This window comes from Sapajus apella, unplaced genomic scaffold (assembly GCF_009761245.1).
Source record: "Sapajus apella isolate SASKATOON/1434 unplaced genomic scaffold, GSC_monkey_1.0 scaffold77, whole genome shotgun sequence".
Classification (NCBI taxonomy): domain Eukaryota; kingdom Metazoa; phylum Chordata; class Mammalia; order Primates; family Cebidae; genus Sapajus; species Sapajus apella.
The window spans coordinates 3,798,765-3,818,070 of record NW_022437017.1 but is presented as its reverse complement, the minus strand read 5'-3'; the positions used below and the strand labels follow the sequence as shown (position 1 = coordinate 3,818,070).

General features: G+C 50.4%; 2 protein-coding genes across 12 annotated transcripts in view; both read right to left on the bottom strand.

Moving 5' to 3' along the window:
- Nucleotides 1–3,044: 3,044 nt before the first annotated feature.
- Nucleotides 3,045–6,524, bottom strand: LOC116532654 (C-type lectin domain family 4 member G). Its single transcript, XM_032251986.1, has 9 exons — nt 6,392–6,524; nt 6,015–6,116; nt 5,656–5,709; nt 5,404–5,466; nt 5,130–5,234; nt 4,729–4,818; nt 4,391–4,539; nt 4,193–4,308; nt 3,045–3,592 (listed from the first exon to the last, which is right to left on the bottom strand). Exons 1-9 carry the CDS (start codon nt 6,444–6,446, stop codon nt 3,454–3,456), a joined length of 873 nt encoding a protein of 290 aa, XP_032107877.1. The 5' UTR covers nt 6,447–6,524; the 3' UTR covers nt 3,045–3,453.
- An 11,496-nt stretch (nt 6,525–18,020) lies between these two features.
- Nucleotides 18,021–19,306, bottom strand: part of CD209 (CD209 molecule) — a 19,139-nt gene continuing 17,853 nt past the window's right edge. For 10 of the 11 annotated variants that reach the window (XM_032251979.1, XM_032251981.1, XM_032251974.1 and 7 more), the window contains one exon: nt 18,021–18,349. In XM_032251979.1, coding sequence (XP_032107870.1) covers nt 18,148–18,349 — 202 coding nt within the window. In that variant the 3' untranslated portion in view covers nt 18,021–18,147. The remainder of the gene's footprint in view (nt 18,350–19,306) is intronic. The other variant, XM_032251978.1, reaches the window with a different exon arrangement.

Here is a 19,306-nt window from a genome sequence, read left to right as displayed (position 1 = left end):
AAAAAAAAAAAAAAAAAAAAAAAAAAAAAACCTGAAACACCGAGGCGGTAATTGGATCAATCCTGCCTACATACTGAAACTCCAATAAAAATTCAGGACACCAAGATCAGTGGAGCTTCCTAGCTGGTGAACACTCGACCTAGGATGGGGGAAGGCATAGAGATTGATATGTACTGATGTTATGGGCAAGGACACAGGAGCTCTGTGTTTGGATTTGGGACCTTCCCAGACCTCGCCCTATGAACCTCCTCATTTGGCAGGTGCTGATCTGTATCCTTTTAAGAAAACTGAAATCCTAAGTATAGCATTTTCCTAAGTTCTGGGAGTCATTCTAGCAAATTATGGAACCTGAAGGGATCAAGAGAATTTGTAGGCAGTTGATCAGAACTGTGGGTGGCTGGGGTCCCCAAACTTGCAGCTGGTATCTGAAATGAGAACAGTCTTGATGGGGACTGGGTCCTTAACCTGTGGGTGGAGTCTGCACTATCTGGGTGAATAGTGGCAGAATTGCATTTAGAATTATAGGATGCTGGGAGCAGTGGCTCATGCCTGTAATCCCAGCACTTCAGGAGGCCAAGATAGGCAGATTACTTGAGCTCAGGAGTTTGAGACCAGCATAGTGAGACCACTTCTCTACAAAAAGTAAAAAAATTAGCCAGCCATGGTGGCACATGCCTGTAGTCCCAGCTACTTGGGAGGCTGAGGCGGGAGGATTGCTTAAGCCCAGAGGATTTCTTGAACCTGGAAGGTCAAGGCTGCTGTGAGCTGTGTTCATGGTTCATGGTACTGCACTCCAGCCCAGGTGACAAAGTGAGATCCTGCCTAAAAACAAAAACAAAAAAAAAGAACCACAGGATATCATCCTGGATTATCAGGGCAGGCCCTAAATGCAATCTCAAGGGTTCATATAAGAAGGAGGCAGACCAGCCTGAGCAGCATAGTGAGATCCCATCTCTACAAAAAAATCTGACAAATTAGCTGGGTGTGGCAGTGCGTGCCTATAGTCTTAGCTACTGGGGAGGCTAGGTGGGAGGATTTCCTGAACCCAGGAGGTCTAGGCTGCAGTGAGCTATGATTGTGCCACTGCACTCCAGCCTAGGCGACAGAGCAAGACCTTGTCTCCAAAAAAAAAGGTGATTGTGAGGGGGATGCAGAGAGAGATTTGACACAGAAGTCATTGCCATGGCTGAAGCTAAATGCTACTGCCTTTGAAGACGGAAGAAGAGTCCAGGAGCAAGAAACATGAGGGTAACAGCTCTAGAAGCTGGAAAAGGCAAAGAAACATTTTCCATTTGATAGGTTTGGCTGTGTGCCTACCCAAGTCTCACCTTGAATTGTAATAGTCCCCATGTCTCAAGGGTGGGGCCAGGTGGAGATAATTGAATTATGTGGGCGGTTTCCCCTATACTGTTCTTGTGGTAGTGTATAAGTCTCTTGAGATCTGATGGTTTTACAAATGTGAGTTCCCCTGCACAAGTTCTCTTACCTGCAGCCATGTAAGACGTGCCTTTGCTCTTCCTTTGCTTTCCGCCATGATTGTGAGGCCTCCCCAGCCATGTGGAACTGCGAGTCCATTAAACCTCTTTCCTTTATAACTTACCCAGTCTCAGGTATGTCTTTGTTCGAAGCATGAAAACGGACTAATACATCCCTAGACCTTGATTTTCGGTCAGTGAAACCCATTACAGTAGTGGTGGGAAACTCAAACCCTCCTCCAAGCCAACTGTGTCTGGAAGTCCAGCAGCCTTGCAGTCAGTCCAATAGGTAAGTCAATGAGCTCCTGGACTTGCCCAGTGCCTGCTCTAGACTGCAGGTGTAGAAGGATCAGAGGACTGGGAGTTGACAGGTTACAGTGATGAAGATTTCCACCTGGTGGGGGGATGTGATGGTGTTCCTTCTATTTCCAGCTCAGCTGATGCTGTTATACAGTCTGGCAGCCCTGGGGGCTCCCAGAAGTGTGTAGTTCTAGACTCAGTTCTGCACAGAACTAAAAGCTGCCAACCTGTCACTCCTCTGTTGAACCTGTCTTCATAGGAAATTCTTGGAGACCCCCTAACTCTCCCTGATGGAAGCAAGTAACTGGGAATGTAGGGTGAATTCAGATCAAAAGTCCCTGGTTGAGAAAGCCAGGTTCTATGTAACATACACCCCTGTGTGAATTCAGCCATCTGTATACCTTCCAACCTCTGAGTCTTGCTTTTTTTTCTTTTTCTTTTTTTTTTTTGAGACATGGTCTCATTGCATTGCCCAGAATGGAGTACAGTGACTCTACAAACAGGCGTGATCATTGCTCACTGCATTCCCAAACTCCTAGCCTTAAGTGATTCTCTCACCTCTGCCTCCTGAGTAGCTGGGACTACAAGCATGCACCACTACGCCCACTCTCTCAGTCTTTGTCTTCCTGGGCCTTCTGCCTCCAAAGTCCTACCTTCTCAGCTTCATCTACTCAAATTCCATTATCCCTTGGAAAATCCACCGCCTTCTCTGGAATGTATTTCCTGACCTACCCATCCAATGATCACAGACCCTAGATGCATGGAGCAGAAGGGACCTGCTCATTCCGTTAGGGCACGCTGTCCCCCACCTGCCTCAAGGGCTTGTCTCATGATGCCCATAATCTCCACGACGGGGTGACAGTCTTCTCAAGGACGGGTGCCACCACTGCAGTATCTCAGGACAGTCCATCTCCCCAGGGAAAAAGGCGGTCCCTCTTAATTTATCAGGTGTCCTTGCCATGCTTTCCTCCATTAAATTACTGGTCACTTGGTTCCTGTGCCCAGCTAGACCAGAATACAGAGGTGCCAGGGGAAATAACTGCCTCTGACCCATTTCTGTGTCCCCAGCACCTTTGAGCCAAGCCCATGCGAGGGACTGAGGAAGTAGTGGTGTAGCATGGGAAACTGCCCCTGTCTTCAAGCCCTCCTGACCCAGTGCAAGTTACCCACCAAAGGCCAAGAGGTCACTGAGAGAGGTCAGGGGTCCTTTGTAGGGATTAAACTAGGACACCTGGGATAAAGCATAGAAGATCTCACCAGAGCCAGGAACCTGGATTAATTTCTCAAATATTTATTGATGCTTCCTCAGGCTGCAGAAACAGCTCCCAGTTTGGTGGAAAATGCGAGAAAACCGGACAGCTCCAGCCCTCAGTCACCTAACCTTAGCTAGGGAGAGAAGTGGAGTCACATCACCGGGACCCAGGAGCAGGGATTTTGGAGCTAATGGAGGTTAGGTTGGGTCTGCGTATGTGGAGTTGGGATGAGGTTGTCACGGAGGTCCCAGAGCCCAGGCACTGAACTGGACAGGGCTCTGTTGGGCTGAGTGGCTCTTGGACTCAGTACTGGCGAATGAGGAAGGGAAAAACTCTTTGGCAAACAGCTCCAGGAGCCAGCGAGGTGAGCAGCCCCCGGGATACCACGTGCTGCAATGGGCGTGGCTCCGGGTCACTGGGCGGAGTCAGCAGCTGCGCCTTTTCTCACAGATCCAGCCGTCCTTCTCACTGTCACACGGTGCGTCGTTCCACAGCCCCGTGCGCAGCATCATGACACAGTCCTCGCGCCCTCGAGAGTCATTGGGCTCTCCCCGATTCCAGTTGCTGCAGTGGTTGAGTGGGGTGTTTCTGGGAAACTAGAATGAGGAGGAACACGGGGTTCCCCCTTCCTCTCCAGGCTCTAGCCTGTTTATTGCTTGGGTCTACTCTAGACACCCTAGCTGTCTAAACTGAGTATACACCTGGGATATAACTTCTTTTTTGAGATGGTGCCTCGCTCTGTCACCCAGGCTGGAGTGCAGTCACGGCTCACTGCAACCTGTGCCTCCCGGATTCAAGCGATTCTTCTGCCTCAGCCTCCCGAGTAGCTGGGATTACTGGCGTGCATCACCACACCCGGCTGCTTTTTGTATTTTTAGTAGAGACGGGGTTCACCATGTTGGTCAGGCTGGTCTCAAACTCCTGACCTCAGGTTATCCACCCGCCTGAGCCTCCCACAGTGCTGGGATTACAGGCGTGAGCCACCGCGCTTGGCCGATAACTTTTTAACGGCCAGAATTTAACCTGAGGACATTCCTGGAATCCAGCCTGCTCATCCCTAAGCATGGAGCCCCAGCCAAGGGGTCCCTGAGATCTGGCCAAAGCATATCCTCTAGAGTCTAACCTGTCTCCCTCCCCAGGTCTTACCAGGGGCCCTTCCCTCACCTGAAGGTGAGTGAGACTCCGTCTACCCACTGGTAGCCCTGAACCTTGCCCAGCTGGCGCACAGCCCTCAGGCCCAGCCAGTAACCACGGCCACGCGTGTTCCGAGTCAGGAAGCCCTAGAAAGGAGGGGACATCTGAGCCTGCGGAGTCCGCCCAGCCCCACCCCGCCACCTGGCCACGCCCCCTCCCCCTTCGCACCTGCTCATCCAGGTCCCCAACGGTCACCAGGTGCGCGCTGGCATCCGCGCAGTGACTCTGCGCCGCGGCCCAGGTGGTCTTTGGCACAGAGAAAAAGTAGCAGGACCCCTCGAAGGGCAGCCACGACTGGGGGCACGGCTCGCAGGAGCCTGCGAGGTGGCGAGGGTCACAGAGGTCGAGGGCATCCGGGAGGAGCACACCGGGAGGATGCAGGGGTGTAGGGGTTCTGTTTCGCGGACTCAGGGGTGGAGACCCAGAACCATGCCAAGGTCCAAGAGGGGCAGGGTCCACTTACACCCCACAGCCCGCCCCGCCCGCACCACTCCGATCTCGCTCACTGTTCTGGAACCTCACGGCCTCCAGCGCCCGGAACAGCTCAGTGCGGACTTTCTCGCGGTCCCTGCCGGCTTCGGCCAAGCCCTGGGTCACTACGGGGTGAAGGGAGCGGGGATTACGGCTGGGGTCAGGACCAGAAGCAGGGTCATGACTAGCTAACGATCAGAACCCCGTCCGTGGTCATGGTACCCTCGGTGCCAGCGTCCAGGATGGCACAGTGTCAAGGGCGGTTACAACTGGGCAGGGCCCAGCACCAGGAGTCGCGGTCAAGGTCAGAGTCCAGCGTCAGGGTCAGGACGGGGTGCATAATCGGGGTCGGGGATCGGCACTGAGGACAGGGTCAGGGTGGGACGGTCGCTGTGCGCGGCCAGGGCTCAGGGCTGGGATTGCGTCCGGCCCTCACCGCGCTCACGCAGTTCCCGCAGGGCGCTCTCCTGCTCCATCAGCTTCGCCTGAGCCTCCCCAAGCTCCGCGCGCGTGGTCTGCAGCTTTGCCTGTGTCCCCGAGCCTGGGAGCCGAGTGGAGAGAGGAACCGGGGCGGCGAGGATGTGGCGGGACTTTGGAGACCACCCCGCCCCGCCCCGCCCCACCCGCCGCAGGCCCGGTCCCCGGTCCCCCTCCCTTCCTGGTCACAAGCCTCCGCCTCTGCGCCCACAGCCTCGGCCGCGGCCCCTCACAGCAGCTGTGGCAGGCTCCGATCTCCTCTTTCAGGGCACTCAGCATCGTCGTCTGCTTGGAGGCTGGAACGATCCCGGCCCCAAAACGCACGCCCGCCGGGTCACTTGGAAGGACTCGGGGGACCCGCTTCCCCACCCCAGGGCCAGCCTCAGGGACCATAGGACCCCACGCACCCGAGACTCCATCTCCGGGGTCTCAGGCCCTCCCACCTTGCACACCCTGGGGGCCCAGGCATCCCGCTCTGCACGCACCGTTTGTCCTCAGCAGGCCCTGGCCGCCGAGCAGCGCTGCGCGCTCCGTGGAGGCTGCGGAGAGAGACTCCTGCAGGCGAGGCCAGGGACTCGGGAATCCTCCCCTCGCCCGGGAAGTGCGTGGTCCCCCGACTCCGCGGCAGGCATACAGCACACATGATGTGCACACACGCCGTTGGAGTTAAACGCGCGGTGACTTGCACACATATGCACGCCAGGTGCACACGCGTGAGTGCACACGGTCCGAAGATGTACACACACTCTGCTCACACTCAGACTCGGGCAGGGAGCCATGGAGTGGGGGGGTTTGTGTCTCCAGGGGGGCCAGACGCAACCCCTCCCCAATGAAGGTCACTCACCCTTGGACAATAGGATGCTCAGAATCACAGCCCACAGGACTATGGCGACGAGGACAGCCAGGGCCAGGAAGAGGGGTCTCCGGCTCCAGCGTCTCCAGTGCCCTGGGAGAAGAAGGATGGAATACTGGGTCCCCCAGGACTGAGCCCTGGAGGCCCGGGTTTCTTCCGGGAAACTGAGATTCAAAGACGTTAAGTAACTTGCCTGTGGTCACACAGCTTCTAAGTGGCAGACTTGGAATTGGGCCCTGGTCCAACTGGCTCTGTGTCCTGTGGTGTCTATTCTGCACCCACGACCCTGGCCCGTCTTGGCTCTTCCCTCCCCTCCCCCATTAAACCCTAGATACTGGGGCAGGAATAAGGCGGTCCGTTCCTCATACCTCCAGGGACCTCCTCGGAGCTGCCGCCCCACTTGCTGTACCTGGTCGTGTCCATGGCGGTGCAAACACCCAGCCCCAGGCAGAGATACAAATTTCACCCTCGTCCTCACTGGACCTACCCACTCCCTTCCTTCCTTCCCATTTTCTTGACCTCAGTTCCCTGCAACGGGAACCCATGGACCAATCACAGGATTGGGTCCTTTCTGGGCTGGGCTGGGCTGGGCTGGGGGCCAGGCAGGGCGGTTTCAGGCGGTTCCAGGTCCTGGTGGCTGCAGCTCCATCCCCAGGCTGGTCCTGGAGGCTTCTCTTTGGAGCTTGGACCCCTCTCTTATGGGCCTGGGGCTGAGTTTCTGCCTGAAAGGAACACACTGAACCCTACCCAATTGTAACCCCTGCTGGCTCCCGAGAAACCCCCTCAGGTGTAGCCCCCCAGGCCAGTTCAGCTTCCTCCTTGACTCCCCTGCAGGTGCCTGTAGAATCTGGGTCTGAACCTGACCTTGATCCAGTCCCTCTGGACCAGAAGAAAACAAACAGGTTTGTTAGGGAGGTGGTTGGCTGAGCTGCAGGCCTCTACCATTGGGTTGGTATAGCAGGTTGCTTCTAGAAGCCTTAGTTTTCACCTTTGGGTAAGGGAGATAGTGATGGGCCTCGTTCATGAAGATGCTGTGATAAAGAAATTGAGACAATCTTGGTGGCTCATGCCTGTAACCCCTGTGCTTTGGGACACTGGTGTGGAAGGATCCCTGAGCTCAGGAGTTCTAGACCAGCCTGGGCAACATAGCAAGACCCTCATCTCTACAAAAAATAGGAGGAAGAGAAATAAAAGAGAAAAAATAGAAAAGAGAAAGAAAATGAAGTTCTACATGTCTACCTAGCACCACCTCAGGAACATCAAAAATGTTCACCGGGCTGGATGCGGCAACTCACACCTATAATCCCAGCACTTTGGGAGATGGAGATGGGCGGATCGTGAAGTCAGGAGATCAAGACCATCCTGGCCACCATAGTGAAACACCGTCTGTACCAAAAATACAAAAATTAGCTGGGTGTGGTGGCTCGCACCTGTAGTCCTGGCTACTCGGGAGGCTGGGGCAGAAGAATTGCTTGAACCCGGGAGGCAGACATTGCAGTGAGCCGAGATCGCCCTACTTTACTCCAGCCTGGGACAGAGCGAGATTCTGTCTCAAAACAAAAAAAGAAAAGAAAAGAAAAAAACAACAACGCTCAATGTTCATGCATTCTTTCAACAAACATTGAACCCGTGCTATGTCTCAGGCTTTGATCTTGGAACTGGGACCACATCAGAGAACAAATAAGGAAATTCCACCCGTCATGGAGCTAATATTCTAGAAGGAGTGCGCAGAGACAGACTCCATAGTCAGTGTCATAAACATCATTGAAAACAAGTTGTATGGTGCAGTAGTTCTCAGCTGGGGGCAATTATGCCCACCAGGGGACATTTGGCAATGACTGGAGACACTTTTGGTTGTCACAGCATGGGTGTGGGGTGTATGTGTGTGTGGGTGTGTGTTAGAGTTCCAGGCATCTGGTGGGTAGAGATCGGGGACTCTGCTCAAAACCCTACAATGCACAGGACATCCCCCATAGCAAAGAATGATCTGGCTCCAAATGGTCATAGTGCAAAAGGTGGGAACACTAGTATACTTCATCCAAAATGCATAGATGCTATGACAGAAAGGAAGGGAAGAAAAAGTTCAATAGGATAAGTGCTTGGCAGGACTGGGTGGGCCGTAGGCAGTGGGCAGGTGACCAGGGTGGCCAGGGCCAGCCTCACCGAGGAGGTGAAATGTTGAGCACTTAACAGAATGTTCCAGTCCCTCTTGCAGATACATAAGCACACCCCATCTCCTTGAACCTCTTGAAAACCCTTATCCATTTTTTCATTTAAAAATTTTATTTAGGCCGGGCGCGGTGGCTCAAGCCTGTAATCCCAGCACTTTGGGAGGCCGAGGCGGGTGGATCACGAGGTCAAGAGATCGAGACTATCCTGGTCAACAAGGTGAAACCCTGTCTCTACTAAAAATACAAAAAATTAGCTGGGCATGGTGGTGCGTGCCTGTAATCCCAGCTACTCAGGAGGCTGAGGCAGGAGAATTGCCTGAACCCAGGAGGCGGAGGTTGCGGTGAGCCGAGATCGCGCCATTGCACTCCAGTCTGGGTAACAGGAGCGAAACTCCCTCTCAAAAAAAAAAAAAAAAAAACAAAAAAAAATTTATTTGAGGCCAGGCGCAGTTGCTCACATCTGCAATTTCCACACCTTGGGGAGCCAAGGCAGGAGGATCTCCAGACTAGCCTGGGCAACATAGCAAGACCCCATCTTTACAAAATATATTTTTTTAATTAGCTGGGCATGGTGGTGTGTACCGGTAGTCCCAGCTACTCAGGAGGCTGAGGCTGGAGGATCGCTTGAGCCCAGTAGTTCAAAGCTGCAGTGAGCTGTGATTGCACCCACTGCACTCCAGCCTAGGCAATAGAGTGAGACCCTGTCTCAAAAATAAATAAATAAATTTTATTTGATGTCTATTTCCCGCCTCTTCTTCCAGGAATGAGAGGCATTCACAATAAAATGAAATAAAAAGACAAGAGGATTTTGTAAAAGGAAGATGGAAGGGAAAGGAAGGTGAGGAAGAAAACACAAGCCTTGTGTCAAAAGGACAAGCCTTGTACACAAAACTCAGACCAGGGTGTCAGACATCATGACAGCATCTCCTGGCTTTGTTGCGGCAGAGAATAGGGTCAGACACCCAGCAATGTGCAACAGACTCTTCCAGAGTAATGTTTTTGTGGGGGTAGGAGTGGGGGTGTGTGTAGAAGTAAGTCCTCACACAACGTTCCAGAAATGCATCACAATCGGCTGTCACTCAGTGGAGAGTAGGTGGCTTCCTGGCTCAGGGAGTGGAAGTGAAGGCCCACAGGATTGCACAATCTCTGTCCAAGGCAACCATCAGAATGTGTTTGGGGGAAAGGATTTACACGGAAGTAATTCATTGACCCTGACGGAGGAACTAGAATTAGTTCATTTGGTAAATTGGAGGAGGTTTTCTGGAAGAGAGAGCATGGGATGTATGGCTTCAAAGACATGTGTGCTGTGGACACAAAAAGGAAGGGTGCACCAGGAACAGGACACAGCCAAGGTGAAGGCAAGGGGGTGGGAAAGGGGCTGTGCTGGTTACACCTGTGGCTGAAGCTGCCTTGGCAAGCCAAGGCAGAGCTCAGTGAGGAAGCCAGAAGGCTGCCCATCAATGTCCCATGCCCAGACCTCAATGCAGGGTAAGTGAGAGGGGAAGAGAGGTCCTAGAAGGAGGCAGCAGATCTCTACCCTCTATCCCTGGCCCAGGACTGGGAAGGGAGAACTGTTCCTCAGGTGGGTGGAGAACATGTAACCAGGGAATCTGAAGACAATATGATGAGCCTGGGAAGTACAGGAGACTGTGAGGACCACTGGAGACACTGGCTGAGCCTGGAGGGCTTCCTGGAGGAGGTGATGCCTGGGGAAGGAGTCAGAATTATTCCAGAGGAGATGGATACATTAAAGAATGGTCCCAACATGGTATCAGCACATGCAAAGATTGAGAAAGTAAGGGAACAGGACTTGTTGGAGAAGCTGAGACTAATTCAGGGGCAATCATCTGGAGCAAGGGTGTCAGCTGGGGTCACATCATACAAGGACCTGAATGGCAGGGACAAGAGGTTTGGACGAATGTGGGAAGAAGGTGAAAGTCACAGGATTCAGCTCCAAGGCCATGAACACTCTGGTTTCCATCCTCTGCAGAGATAAGAGGGTGGCTGTAACCAGGGCAGCCAGCCCACTGCAATGGGCATGTGGCACATTGGTTGTTGCTGTGAATTTTGGCTTTGCTTTTTTTTATTATTATAAAGTATGCAAAGAGGTAAGCAGGCAAAAGTGAAAACGCTTATTCCTTCCGCTCAGCTTTTTCAAGTTTTGACATCTTCACATATTTCAGATCTTCTTAAAAGTAAAACATCATAACAACTCATAGCAAATACAGTGGAGGTCCCTTGTACCCAGTCCTGCTCCTATCCCCTCCCCAAGGCAGCTGCCCTCCCAAACGTGGTGTTTATCTATTTAAAAATGCGTTAATTACATACCTTCCCATGGCCAATATATTGGGCTGTTTTGCACATCTGGGAGCTTTATTAAAATGTCATCACATGGTCTATATCCTTCCGCAGCTTGTTTTTGTCCTCTTCACATTACAATTACGAGATATGTCAACTTGACACTCATTCTTCATTTAAAACGAAGATAAGCACACAAAAAAAATGCTTAGTAAACAGAGAACAGGATAAAGCTTCCTTAATTTGAGAAGTGGCAATTTCCAGGATCCTGCAGGAATGTTTTCCTTAATAGTGAAACATGAGAACCATTTTTTGTAAGATCCAGGACAAATTTAAAATGTCCACGGTGTAGTGGGTTGAACGGTGTCCCCCAAAAGAAATGCTGGGGCCAACTGTGGTGGCTCACACCTGTAATCCCAGCATTAGGCAGGAGAAGTGCTTAAGACCAGGAGTTGGAGACCAGCCTGGACAACACAGCAAGACCCCATCTGTAAAAAAACAATTTAGCTGGGCATGCTGGCACACACTTTTAGTCCCAACTACTCAGGAGGCTGAGGCAGGGCAATCTCACGTCACTACACTCCAGCCTGGGCAACAGAGCGAGATCCTCTTTTTTTTTTTCAGACAGGGTCTCACTCTGTTTGCCCAGTGGCAAAATCACATTTCACTGCAGCCTTGAGGCAAGAGAATTGTTTGAACCTCGGAGGCAGAGGTTGCAGTGAGCCGGGATCACACCATTGCACTCCAGCCTGGGCGACAGAGTGAGACTCTCAAAAAAAAAAAAAAAAAAAAAAAGATACAAGATAAGTTGCCCCAAAGAACACTCAGTATTTTAAAGAAGTTGATTCTCCGAAAATTAATTTATAAATGTACTGCTGTAGTGAATTCCTATAATTTGTGTTGCATCCACATGCATTTTGAATCTGTCTCCCATGTCTCATACCGGAAGCAGGGTTTAGTCACTCTGGACACCATTTCTAGCTCACCTCCTCCCAGTTCCTCAGTGTGATGGATCCAGAAATCTGCTTTATTCAACTTTCCCATAGTGACCACTCGCCTGTGAGACAGCTGGACATGCCTGACTTAATTAGCCCTGAAGATGACCCCCCTCCACCTGGCATCCTGCACAGACTGTGCAGAAACATTGCAGTGACCGCCTCTCAGCCACAGCGGGACCTCCTAGAACCCATGCCTGCTTGCATTAACCCACCAAATAAATTCCCCACCAGAAATCTGTTTGGATAAAGACCCCAGTGAATGAGTCGGCCCATGGATCTCTCTCTTTTCCCTCTCCCACTGCCCCCCACAAGCACTCTCTGACCACCATGCTGTGTGTGGCCACTGAACCATGTGCCATGTACCCTCCAGGTCCTGTAAGTAATAAAATCTTTATTTCCATCTGTGTCTCTCATAATAACTGAAGGGGTGCCCTCCATCCTAAAGATCCTAAATTTAAAAAATGCCACCCCATAAAAATACTAAATAGATTTTTTTGACACAGAATCTCACCCTGTCACCCAGGCTAGAGTGCAGTGGCATGATCTCGGCTCACTGCAACCTCTGCCTCCCAGGTTCAAGTGATTCTTCTGCCTCAGCCTCCCAAGTACCTGGGATTACAGGTGGTCGCCACCACATCTGGCTAGTTTTTGCATTTTTAGTAGAGACAGGGTCTCACCATGTTGGCCAGGCTCGTCTTGAACTCCTGATCTCAAGTGATCCACCAGCTCAGCCTCCCAAAGTGCTAGGATTACAGGCATGAGCCACCACACCTGGCCTAAATAGAGTTTTTGATAGAGTTTTCTTATTATGGTAAAATATGCTTAAAATCTATCATTGTAACCTTTTTTTTTTTTTGAGATAGAATCTCACTGTGTCACCCAGGCCTGAGTACAGTGGCACAATCTCAGCTCACTGCAACTGTCACTTCCCAGGTTCAAGTGATTTTCCTGCCTCAGCCTCTCGAGTAGCTGGGATTATAGGTGCACACCACCACACCCCGCTAATTTTTGTATTTTTACTAGACACAGGGTTTCACCATGTTGGCCAGGCTAGTCTTGAACTCCAGACCTCTAGTGATCCGCCTGCCTTGGCCTCTTAAAAAGAGTTACATTGTAACTTACATTGTAACTCTTTTTAAGTATATGACTCAGTGCCTCCCAACATTGTAACCATTTCTATGTATATGATTCAGTGACCTCAGTAGGTTCACATTACTGGGTGACCATCGTCACCAACTTTCTCCACCTTTTTTCACCTTCCTGAACTAAATCTCTGTCCCATTAAACACTAACTCCCCATTCCTTTCCCTTCCTAGCCCCGGATAACCACCATTCTGCTTTCTTTCACCAGGAATTTATCTGGGTGCCTCATGTAAAAAGAATCCTAAAGAGTGGAATCCCAGGCTTTCAAGTCTTTTTCAAACTTTTTACTTTGCAATTGTTTTATATTTACAGATGAGTTACAAAGATAGCACAGAGCCATCTCTAAATCCTTTGCCCAGCTTCCTTTAATGTGAACATCTCACTTTGCTGTCAAACATTTGTCAAAATGAAGAAATTAATATGGGCACTGTGAACCCGGGAAATCTGACACAGGTCTCAGTTCCTAAATAAAATTTAGGAAGTTTATTTTGCCAAGGTTGAGAAGGCATGCCCATGACACAGCCTCAGGAGGTCCTAAAGACATGTGGCCAAGGTGGTCAGAGAACAGATTTGGTTTTTTTTTTTGAGACAAAGTCTCATTCTTGTCACCCAGGCTGGAGTGAAATGGTGCCATCTCGGCTCACTGCAACCTCTACCTCCCAGGTTCAAGCGATTCTTCCAGCTCAGCATCCTAAGTAGCTGGAATCAGAGGCACCTGCCACCACGCCCGGCTAATTTTTGTATTTTTACTAGAGATGGGATTTCGCTGTGTTGGCCAGGCTGGTCTCGAGCTCCTAACTTTAGGCAATCCACCTGCTTCAGCCTCCCAAAGTGCTGGGATTGCAGGTGTGAGCCACCACACCCAGCCCCACAGTTCGGTTTATACATTTTAGGGATACATGAGACATCAATCAACATATATAAGATGAACGTTGGTTCGGTCTGGAAAGGCGGGACAACTTGAATCAGGGAGGTGCTTCCAGGTAATAGGTAGTAAAAGACAAATGGTTGCATTCTTTAGAGTTTCTGATTAGCCCCTCCAAAGGAGGCAATCAGATATGCATTTATCTTAGTGAGCAGACGAGTGACTTTGAATTGAATGAGGGGTAGGTTGACCCTAAGCAGCTCCCAGCTTGAATTCTCCCTTTAGCCTAGTGATTTTGGGGGCCCGAGATATTTTCTTTCACAGCGCAGTACTCTCATACAGCTATAGGCCTCATTCGGATTTCACTAGTTTTTCCACGGGTGTCCTTTTTCTGTGGTAAAATCCCATCCAGGATCCCACATCGCATTCAGTCAGTGACAGAGTTCCCTAGGGCTGCTGAAACTGAGCACCGCTGGCTGGGCAGAGGGGGCTTGAATAACAGGAATTCATTATCTCCCAGTTCTAGAGGCTGGAAGTCCAGGATCAAGGTATTGGGGGAGGGGTGGGGGCGTTGCTTCCTTCAGGGCTGTGGGGGAAGGATCTACTGCAGGCATCTCTTCTTGGTTTATGCCTGGCCCCTTCTCCCTGCGTCTTCAAGTGTCTTCCCTCTGTGTGTCTGTGTCCACATTCCCCACTTAGAAGGACACCAGTCATACTGGATTAGGATTCACCCTCATGCACTCAACTTAATCACCTTGTTCCAAATACCGGTACATTTTAAGGCATTGGGGGTTAGGTCTTTAACATATGAATTTACAGGGGAAACACAATTTAGCTTGTACTGAGGCAGGAGAGGTGGTCAAGGAAACAACCATGTTCTTGGGATGCAGAGACCAGGGACTTTTCCTTTTTTTGAGACAGAGTCCTGCTCTGTCGCCCAGGCTGGAGTGCAGTGGAGCAATCTCGGCTCACCGCAACCTCCACCTCCTGGGTTCAAGCGATTCTCCTGCTCAGACTCCACAGCAGCTGGGATTACAGGCACACGCCACCACATCCAGCTAATTTTTGTATTTTTAGTAGAGATGGGGTCTCACCATGTTGGCCAGGATGGTCTCGATCTTTTGATTTCGTGATCCACCCACCTCAGTCTCCCAAAGTGATGGAATTACAGGTGTGAGCCCCTGTGCCCGGCCCTTTTTTTTTTTTTTATTTTTGAGACAGTGTTTCACTCTGCTGCCCATGCTGGAGTGCAGTGGTGCAATCTTGGCTCACTGCAGCCTCTGCCTCCTGGGTTCAAGCAATTCTTCTGCCTCAGCCTCCCGAGTAGCTGGGACTAGAAGTGCTCACCACCATGCCTGGCTACTTTGTTGTGTTTTTAATAGAGATGGGGTTTCACCATGTTGATCAGGCTGGTCTCGGACTCCTGACCTCAGGTGATCCACCCACCTGGGCCTCCCAAATTGCTGAGATTACAGGCATGAGCCATCACACCTGGCCTTTTCTAGTGTTTGCTGATGATTAGAGTGAGGTTGTCTGTTTGCAATTAAGAATGTAACAAAGGTGAGGTGCCCTTCTAATCACCTCCTATAGGGGGCGGTATATGATAGCCACATGAATGTGCCTGATCACTGGCCATGCTAACTTTGGTGAAGGCGGTGTCTACCAGGTTTCTCCACTGTAGAGTCACCGTTTTTGCCTTTCCACACTCTCTTCCATGCATCGTCAATGGGGTTGATACTGCTCCCAAGGGGAAGAAAACTGATTCTTGGCTGGGTGTGGTGGCTCATGCCTGTAATCCCAGCACTTTGGGAGGCCAAGGCAGGTGGATCACCTGAGGTCGGGAGTTCGAGACCAGCCTGACCAACATGGCGAAACCCTGTCTCTACTAAAAATACAAAACTTGGCCCAGCGTGGTGGTGCATGTCTGTAATCCCAGCTACTTGGCAGGCTGAGGCAGGAGGATCTCTTGAACCCAGGAGTTCCAGACCAGACCATGTCTCTACAAAAAATTTAAAAAATTGCCAGGTGTGGTTGTGCATGCCTCTAGTCCCAGTTACATAGGAGGCTGAGGTGGGAGGATTGCTTGAGCTTGGGAGATCGAGGCTTCAGTGAACCATGATCATACTACTGCACTCCAGCCTGGGTGACAGTGAGGCCGTCACACACACACACACACACACACACACACTCATACACACACACGAGCCATGCCTACCAGTTATCAAAATATTATAAGCTGGCTTGCGTTTCTCCAGATGCAGAGCTTGAGACAAGGATTTGGATACAAGTTGTTTATCTGGGAGGAGATTTCAAGGAGCACCAGCAGAGGAGGGGGAAAGTGAAGAGAGTCAAGTAGGGAAGGAAGCCAATTCAGGGGCATCAGTGAGCTTATGACCCACGTGGGCAACTGGAATCAGATCCTCTGGGAGACTCGGCCCTCCAGGACACGGTACAGACAAGCTTTCCAGTCCCTTGTCTGTTGAAGGTTGACTCTAAATGAGATGGAATTCAGCCTTCAAGCTGTTTATGAAGGAACGTCTTTGCAGTCAACACTCGTAGAAGGGAGGTAGCATTTGTAGAGTCTTTTTTTACACCAAAATGTTCTCTAACACTATCTACCTGGAATTAGGACCACATTCCACAAGTTAAAAAGCCCAGTTCCGCAGGAGTCATCCTTTTTCAGATCTGAGGTACAAAGGGAGTGCCCAGGCCACTCATACTTCCACTTGCCCAATAAAAATTGGGGGTTCTCACAACTCCTTTCGGATCCAGTAATTTGCTAGAATGACTCACAGAACTCAGAAAAACATTTTGCTTATGCTCTTACCAAACTGATTTGGGTCTGTTTACCGAAGTGCAAATGGAAAACCAGATTTTGTAGAGGTAAAAGTTTACTTCCAGTCAGCCAAGCGAGGAGAGAGGAGTCTGGCTCAAATCTGTCTTTCTGAGCTGGGGCAGGTACAGGTTTTATATATAGAGGGTAGTGAGGTGTAACCTAACTGGATCATGTAATGAGGTGATGTGGGAGGCTTGATCTGATTGGATCATGCCATGGGATGATGTCAGGGTACAATCTGATTGGATCATAGATCATGCCATGTGATGTCCGCTTCTTAATTCAGTCCCCATTTGTTGGATCAAACCCTTAGGTTCTGCCTGTGCCTGCTGGCTTGGTTCATCTGGGGCATGATCAAGGTACATAACTTGCAACCTGGGGATCTGTGGCAACTGAAAAATAACGGCCATTTTGTTACACAAAGCTGAACCAGACTGGGCTAGTTCTGTGGTTACACTGTCTACCAGTTTATTACAGCCCAATAGAAGAGATGCATGAGAGAAAGGACAATGTGAGGGTGGAAGGGGTTGTGTGGAGCCTCCATGCCCCCCCTGGGTGCCATTGGTTGACTGGGGGAATTAATTCCGTGGTGCTTCCAGCCTGCAAGATGAGCTCTTGCAACCAGCAAGTCCCCAGTCAAAGGGGTGCAGGGGCTGGTAGGCAGAAATTGAGCAGATGGTAGTTTGCATGGATGAGATAAAGCCCCAGGGGATGTGGCAGCTACACATAGCGATCCAAATCCTCTAATTTCCAAAAGAGAGAGTAGATTAGGGAGTTGGGGAGAGAGCATGGGGAGAAATGCCAGATATAGGTGATGGGGAGGAAGGCAGCAAATCACACTGCCATGTGTGCACCTATGCAACAGTCTTGCATGTTCACATGTACCCCAAAACCTAAAATACATTAAAAAAATTTTTTTAAAGAGTAGATTAATGAAACACACCAAGCTCACCCTCCAAAGGCATTCCACACCAGGTGACTTATAAAGCTCTAAGAATGAGCCAGAAAAATAAACTTTATACCAGGGGACCTTGAAGACATCAGAAGAATGTCAGACTGGACTCAGGCCCATAGAAGATGAAGAATTTGACAGAGGCCAGGCACAGTGGCTCATGCCTGTAATCCCAGCACTTTGGGAGGGCAAGACCATCAGATCGCCTGAGCTCAGGAGTTCCAGATCAGTCTGGGCAACAAAGCAAGACTTTGTCTCTACAAAAAAAAAAAAATTAAAAATTAGCAGGGCTTAACACATGCCTGTGGTCCCAGCTACTCAGGAAGCTGAGGTGGGAGAACAGCTTGAGCCCAAAAGGCTGAGGCTGCAATGAGTGGTGATCATGCCACTGCATTCCAGCCTGGGCAACAGACACCCTGTCTCACAAAACAAAACAAAAATAGAGAATCTGGCCAGACGTGGTGGCTCACGCCTGTAATCTCAGCACTCTGGGAGACAGGGGCAGGCGGATTCCAAGGTCGGGAGCTTGAGACCAGCCTGACCAAAATGGAGAAACCCCATCTCTACTGAAAATACAAAAAAAAATGGCTGGCCATGGTGGTGCACACTTGTAATAGCAGCTACTCAGGAGGCTGACGCAGGAGAATCACTTGAACCTGGGAGGTGGAGGGTGCAGTGAGCCGAGATGGCACCACTGCACTCCAGCCTGGGCAACAGAGCAAGACTCCATCTCAAAAAAAAAAAAAAAGAGAAGAAGAAGAAAGAAGAAAGAAGAAGAATCTGATAGAGAACAGTCCCAGAGACTCTGTGAAGGTCCAGGATGGAGAGGAGGAAACCTCACTGAAGAGTGGTGCAGTTCGGCTACGCTGCATGGGCAGTCAGGGGTGCAGAGACGGAGGACAGAAGCCACCCTTCATCCTTGGAGCAGGAGGCTGCGGACTTTTTGCAGATCCAGAATTTGGCAGCACTACATCTGTCGTCGTTCCAGCCGTTGCCGTTAAATTCCGCACAGTCTTCCTCCCCGATATTGTTGGGCTCTCCTTGGTTCCAATACTGCCTGAGGCTGCAAAGCCCATGTGGAATGTGAGCCTCTGCCCCCGCCTACTGTATGAGCTGTGTTTCTACCTTCTGTAATCTTGATGCTTTTTGTTTTTTTTTTTTTTTGAGATGGAGTCTCACTCTTGTAACCCAGGCTGGTGTGCAGTGGTGTGATCTCAGCTCACTGTAACCTCTGCCTCCCTGGTTCAAGAGATTCCCCTGCCTCAGCCTCCCCAGTAGCTGGGACTACACACCACGTCCGGCTAAATTTTGTATTTGTAGTAGAGACGGGGTTTGATCATGTTAGTCAGGATGGTCTCGATCTTCTGACCCCGTGATCCACCCACCTCGGCCTCCCAAAGTGCTGGGAATACAGGTGTGAGCCACCTCGCCTGGACAATTGATCAATGCTTTTTTTTTTTGAGACAGAGTCTCACTCTTGTCACCCAGGCTGGAGTGCAGTGGCATGATCTCAGCTCATTGCAACCTCCGTCTCCTGGGTTCAAGTGATTCTCCTGCCTCATCCTCCCAAGTAGCTGGGACTGCAGGTGCCTGCCACCATACCCAGCTAATTTTTGTACTTTTAGTAGAGACAGGGTTTCACCATGTTGACCAGGCTGGTCTCGAACTCCTGACCTCAGGTGATCCACCCAAGCCAGGTGTCAGGCAGCTAGGGACAGAAACTCCTCCCTCCAGAGCCTGCTGATATATGATTCATACCTGCTAATCCTAAGCCTGCTTGCCTGGCCCTGTCTGTTCCTTCCCACAGAATCTATAATAAAGGCTCTGGCTGATGCTCCCCACTCTCTGCCTCGTGACCCACCCGGTGTTTCATCTGTGGTGATGTGTCCTCTAGGGATGTGTGAATATGACAGGTTACAATGGCAGGTGTCTCCTGAGCTGGTGGCCTTACTACACCTCAGACTTCCTATTAATACACATCTTTTTTTTTTTTTTTTTTTTTTTTTTTTTTTTTTTTTTT